This window comes from Helianthus annuus, chromosome 6 (genome assembly GCF_002127325.2).
Source record: "Helianthus annuus cultivar XRQ/B chromosome 6, HanXRQr2.0-SUNRISE, whole genome shotgun sequence".
Classification (NCBI taxonomy): domain Eukaryota; kingdom Viridiplantae; phylum Streptophyta; class Magnoliopsida; order Asterales; family Asteraceae; genus Helianthus; species Helianthus annuus.
The window spans coordinates 53235154-53241232 of record NC_035438.2 but is presented as its reverse complement, the minus strand read 5'-3'; the positions used below and the strand labels follow the sequence as shown (position 1 = coordinate 53241232).

Genomic DNA, 6079 nt, shown 5'->3' with positions numbered 1-6079 from the left:
AACCACACACAAATATTGTAATAGGCCAGCAAAAGGCAAAAAGACTTGCATGTTTTATCCGGCCGGATACACAAGTTTTTGTTAAACACTTAACACAATTCCTGAGCCCAAAAAGGCAAACAATGGAATTGACGCGGACTCATACGACAAAGGTATGGAGTACACTCGACCCCATTCACAAATGGGTAGAGTTCCGGTAATATAAGCTTTTACAAAGCTTAAGCAATTCTAAAACCCTCACACGGTACATAACAGAATTGATGCATACCCATACAACAAAAGTATGGAGTGTACTTGACCCCGTTCATAAATGGGTAAAGATTACGCATACACACGTTCAGACATGCAAGAATTAAAAACACTTGTACAAACTGAACAAAGAAACTTTATATTCAAAAAATTCAAGTATCCACATGATGCTTACTGAATTTACATAAAGTTCCTATTCTATACAAGAGGAATACAAAAAGGAGGCACACTCGCCAACCTAAACCCTATTTTGTACCGCTGGTACCCGCGTCTCCTCCGGCACCACTAGCGGGTTCTTCCTCTTCCACATCAGGATAAAGCATCCGCAAGCGGTCAACATAGTCCGCAACCTCCAAACACTCGTCCAGCTCCCCTACACAGGCAAGGGGCGTGTCATAAAAGGAGGCTACGGCCGCTTTCAGACGACCTTCGGTATCCACATCACGGAACCCGGATGCCCGATCAGTATAACCGCCTGCGGATAATACATTGATATGCCCAATGCAGCGGTTATAACCAGCCTTGAAGCCAGCATCGCGCGCACGCTCCTTAACCAGGTCCAAACCAGATGAGGTCTCAGGGGCATTCATTATAGCCTCGACAATCTGCAATACAAGGATCATAAGTCTTAACATACTAATCCAAGCCAATGTAAAGGCAATGGATACTTACACGCGCGATGCCGTGAGTCCGCAACCACTCACGGTCAGCTTCCAGTTGGTTAAAAGAGGACACCAAGGCATCCTTGGCCTCAGCAGCAGCGTCGGCCCGCTTCTCCGCAGCAGACACGCGGGCAGTAAGGTCTGTAACTGCGACCTCCCGGGCCTGAACCTCAGCCTGTTACAAGAACAGCAAACAGTTCACTCGGTGAATATTTTCAAAACAATAAGACGAAAGCAACAACGTTAAAGAAACGTACCTGCAGGCTTTCAACAACTTTGCCTAAACGAATGCGCTCCGCATTCGCCTCTTCAAGAGCCTTAGAAGCACGGCTCTCCTTCTCTGCGGCCTCTTCATGGGCCTTTGAGGCACGAGCCCCGGCTTCTTTGGCCTCTTCAAGGGCCTTCAAGGCGTCGGCCTTCGCCTGCAGTGCCTTCACAGAAATGGCCTCAGCCGCAGCCTTCTCTTGGCTCAAGGTAGCATTCGCTGCCTTGGCATTTGTCAGCTCCTGCCGAGCATGAAACAGAATGTCATTCTGCTTAGCCCATGATGCATTCCACTTCTTGCGCTCATTGGACATTTTTTCATTCCAACTTTTGCGCTCATCAGCAAGAAGTTTAGCAAGGGTACGCACCTGTTTCAGCTGGGCAGCGGCAGCCCATTCAGAAGTCTGTTTCTGCTTTTCAAAAGCAGCCTTGTCTTTCTCGAGCTGCTCCGCACTCACACGAGCAGCCTCGACTAACTTCTCTGCTTCCGCCCGCATACGAGTGGCCTCCTCCTCGCGGCGGCCCAGCACCTTATAATCTTCCAAAATGGCATTAGCCACAATGGAAGTCCCCACCAGCATCGATGAAAGTTGGTTAATACGCAGCTCTCGGGGCGCGGCACTGGCACGCTCGACTTCAAACGGGGTCCCCAGACCACCCAAAATCTCCCTACATGCCGCAGGGTCGTTAGAAATATCATCCCCCTGCATAACAGTCCAGGGGGGTCGGTGATACACCATACTGCGACCCGGGCAGTAGGTGCGGTAATAATACTCCAATTCAGACTCCCCAGGCTGAATTGGAGGCCCGTCATAACCAGCAGACGAGCCGCTACCTTTCTCCCCAGCAGGAGACTTCTGCGGCTCAGCATCCTGCTGCCGCACCTCAGCATCAGACTTCTGCTTACCGGCATCTGAAAACCTCAAGTTCAATCCGTCACCCTCATCAGGAGAGATCAGATTGTCCGAGGAGTCCACAGTGTCAAAAATCCGGTCAGCAGTCGCCTCCACCGTCTTCTCCAAAGGGGGATCACGAACTGGCCCAGCAAAAGGGGCCGCAGACTCCTTAGGCGCGACCTTCTCCTTCAAAACACCCGCACCCGCGGCAGCAGTGTGCGGAGGAGACGCAGAGATGTCGAACAAAGAATACCCCGCATCTCGGGATTCTGCAATACAAAGAGTATTCAATGAGTATTTCCCACCCATTGTACATACAACACAAAGAAAGGGATATACTTACCAGCAGTAGCTACAGGTTTCTTCTGCACCGGAGCAACTCTCCTGGTCTGCAGTCTCCGCCTCTTCGGTTCACCACCACCAGCAGCTTTCTGCTCTGGTCCCCTTTTCTCTCCAACAACGGGGGGAACCACAGCAGTTCCACCCACGGCCGCACCACTACCTATAACACCCAAACCCTCAAGGGTGTCAGATACTACGACGTAATCGGTATATCCCCGAGAACAAGATTGATAGGTACCTGCGGCTTCGAAAACGGAAGAAGGGGCAGCTGAGCCTTCAACACTCCCCTTGCCACGACCCCGCACGGTCTTTTTTACCGTTTTCTTCTCCACAGTCTTTTTGGGGACGCGTTTCTCAAACTTCCCCAAATCCGCAAGGACACCTGGATTCACACAATCAACAGAACCAGTCAAAAAGATAAACTGAAAAAACTAATGCCACGTAAGACGTACCTCTTGCGTCTCCCGGAACCGGGGCTTCCAGCACCGCTTTCGACGGTACGCGGAAGTTCTTCAGAATTTCAAGGTTGAAACCCTTCTTCAGCTCAACCGCAATCAGTTCAACCTGGCCCTTGAAATCAGGCTCGAACATCCTCCACAAGCCAACCGCATCCGCTGATACATGCATGCAAGTTATTACAAAGGCTTAGGAGATAAGGAAGATAACAAAGGGTAACGAGCTTACCACCACCCTGTTCCCGCAACACGGGCCTTTCCTTCCTATCCGGTCTAGAGAGCATCATCCGCAATATCCACAGTTGGTCATTATCCAACTTCTTGAGTTCAATAGGCCGCAGCCTAGAGAACCAGTCCGCGGTCTTCGCGGAAGCAACAGGAATATCTTCATCGGAAACTCCAACATCGACATTCCTGAAAGACATGCTAGCGTAGACCGCACAGGCTTTCACGTAGAAGAACCTCTTCTTCCAGCCTGTCACACCCTTAGGGGGTGTCATCAACTTCAGACTCCCATGCCTTTGAGTAAACGAGAAAAAACCGGTGTTCACCGTCAACTGGTAGAACCGCCGGAAATTCTCTACTGTAATGGGCAGGCCATGGGCACGGAATGTGTACTCAAAATTCCGAATTCGGAACATTCCGAAAGGACTAAGCTGGGAGATATGGAGGTGATAATACTCCAATACCTCCGCCACAAACACCGTCACCGGCAACCTAAGGTTGCCGTGGTTGAAAAAATCCGCCCACAAGGTTATATAACCGGCCGGAGCATCGGCACCGGTGTCCCCCACTTGTGGGTAAGTAGCATTCCAGTCTTTGGCCATCTGAACAGTGGCCATCAGGGTTTTAAAACTACCTTTTGTCCACTTCAACACCGGTAACCCACCACCGGGAACGTCAACATCATCATCTTCGTCTTCTTCTTCAGCCATTACCGGCTGTTCAGGGTTTTCACCCTCCACATTGTGTGGATTCGATGGTTCAGCCATCAAAAATATCCAAGAAAGAAAAGATGGTGAACGGAAACACCAGCAACCTCACCGGAATTTCAGAAAAAATAGTCGGAGAAGACAGATAACCGTTTCTCTCTCAAACGGCAAATTTTTTGAATTTTCGAACAAGTGAGGGGAAACCACGAACGGTTTCCCCTTATATACCCATCGCAATTAATGCGGAGGGAGAAAACAAATGATCACGTTCAAAAAGAGCGAATCATAGGACACCACGTGTCGAGCGCCGTTTCCGCTGACAGTTATCACGCGCGCGTGGCCGCCCACGCGCCTGACACAAGAGACGTTTACACTCTTCGCTACAGTGCATTTAATGCCTCGGGCAGTGCAAACGTCCTTTCATTTCAGCACATGCCAGGAAGATCTCACCAACTTCCACCAACTCACACGTGCGTCCAGCCACGTATGCAACAAAAAGCGACTACATTATCCAATTATAAGCGGCATGCGGTTTCTCTGGTATACCGCACCATAACCCATACCGCATGTCGTTTTTTAACATACCCCTAAAAATAGGTAAAAACATATCTCTACACTATAAGGGGGTATAATACCTATCCGCACTACCCACGAGCACACGTGGAATATGCGGCCTTCCTACACACGCGCCCGTTCAGGTGTGTCAGATGCTCAGAACCAGCGCTGGCCGTTGGACTGAACCGCATCTCAGACAAGGGGGAACTGCATTGCCTTCATTCTCTTCAAGCTTCAAATCCCTCCTGCCCGGTTCACAACCGCAGAGGGTACATGAACACCTTCTTTAACAAAAGGAAGGAAGGTGTAACACCCCGTGTTTTCCAATAGTCAAAGTCAAAGTCAAGTGTTGACTGTTATTGGAATTAAAGATTAATAAAGATTAATTTCATTTTAGTTTCATTTTGATTTTCATATTATTTGGAGTAAGTGTTGTATAATCAAACTAAACGGCCGATAATCGAACTGTGAATCAACGACCGACTGTGAATGATAGGAAGTAACAATGCAATAAAGCTAGTCAATCAATAATCAAGCTAAACCAATCAACCATCGAACTCAAGTGTGGGGATTTTAGTATTTTTTATACGTGTGTGTGTGCCTTATGTGTTACTTGTGCATGTTTACTTTTATGTTAAAGTGTGTGGTGAATCGATCAAATCAATCAAGACTCAAGGTGAATCAAACTCAATGGAAATCAAACTCGAGATGGTTGTAAGGATGCTTGTATGTTAGATATAGTAGTTAGGACTAAAAGTAATTTGATTAGAAAATTCTAACATCCTCAAATCATCGTTCATCGAACTCGAAATATCAAAAATCATCGCGAAACACTCACAACCAGGCAAGCCGATCGAACAGGGCAACCTGATCGAACAGGCAAGCCAATCGAACAGGGCGACCTGATCGAACAGGCAAGCCAATCGAACAGGGCAACCTGATCGAACAGGCTAGCCGATCGAACAGGCTGTTCGATTGGGCAGCTGTTCGATCAAGGATGCTGTTCGATCAGCTGACCCTTTCCTCTTTTGGAAGCCTATAAATAGGGCTCTCTTTGTCAAACTTTCCACTTTTGGAAAAGCTCTGACCGACCAGCCTCTTCTTCTCACTAAATCTCAGATTTCTCTCAAACCGGTAAGTATTTCACTCTAATCCTTGTACGTTTTTGTTCATTAATCGATTCTCCATCTTTCTATCTTTCAAAATCTGAATTTCAACCATGGAATCACCAAGATCTAGGTGTTCTTGAGTGATGTCATCATGGTGTTCTTGGTGTTCATCAAGAACCTCATGTTCTTGACTTCATTCAACCATGAATAAGCTAGATCTAACCGATTTCCACATCAATAACTTAAAATCTACCAAAGATCTAAACATTTCACGGTGGAAAAGGGATTGGAAGATGGGTTTTCATCTATCTTTCAACTCTTTTACACTCAAAAAGGTGAAAACGAGACTTGAACCGATTTACAAATCAATCTAAGCAAACACATGGTTCAAGATTCGGGTTCTACCGAGAGATATACCGATTCCGGGTTAAACGTTAACTTGGGTTCCAAACCGTCTCTAACCGAGTTTGGGTGATTCCTGCTCGAGTCAGTAGACTAAGTAGGGACTGCAGCTTTGTGGTTCAACTCGTAGTCAAAATATCTCTAAAACATCAACAAATAACGGGAACAACCAAGTGTTAAGTGATAGGTTAACCGAATCGAGAAGCTGGCCGA

The 6079-nt window shown here is 47.4% G+C and overlaps 2 protein-coding genes across 2 annotated transcripts; both read right to left on the bottom strand.

Moving 5' to 3' along the window:
* Positions 1-838: 838 nt before the first annotated feature.
* On the bottom strand, positions 839-2559 carry LOC118479889. Its single transcript, XM_035974757.1, has 2 exons — positions 1169-2559; positions 839-1086 (listed from the first exon to the last, which is right to left on the bottom strand). The coding sequence occupies exons 1-2, from the start codon at positions 2378-2380 to the stop codon at positions 886-888; spliced, it is 1413 nt and encodes a 470-aa protein (XP_035830650.1). The 5' UTR covers positions 2381-2559; the 3' UTR covers positions 839-885.
* An 8-nt stretch (positions 2560-2567) lies between these two features.
* On the bottom strand, positions 2568-3761 carry LOC118479890. The gene is made up of 2 exons (XM_035974758.1): positions 3098-3761; positions 2568-3027 (listed from the first exon to the last, which is right to left on the bottom strand). Exons 1-2 carry the CDS (start codon positions 3708-3710, stop codon positions 2810-2812), a joined length of 831 nt encoding a protein of 276 aa, XP_035830651.1. The 5' UTR covers positions 3711-3761; the 3' UTR covers positions 2568-2809.
* Between the last annotated feature and the right edge of the window lie 2318 nt (positions 3762-6079).

What these genes read in the sequence shown, in the direction of transcription:
- LOC118479889 (XM_035974757.1), bottom strand. Translation starts at nt 2,380, where the DNA reads ATGGGTGGGAAATACTCATTGAATACTCTTTGTATTGCAGAATCCCGA. An exon ending in AAGTTGTTGAAAGCCTGCAG is followed by an intron (nt 1,087 to 1,168) that starts GTACGTTTCTTT and finishes TTCTTGTAACAG; the next exon opens with GCTGAGGTTCAGGCCCGGGA.
- LOC118479890 (XM_035974758.1), bottom strand. Translation starts at nt 3,710, where the DNA reads ATGGCCACTGTTCAGATGGCCAAAGACTGGAATGCTACTTACCCACAA. An exon ending in GTTGCGGGAACAGGGTGGTG is followed by an intron (nt 3,028 to 3,097) that starts GTAAGCTCGTTA and finishes TGCATGTATCAG; the next exon opens with CGGATGCGGTTGGCTTGTGG.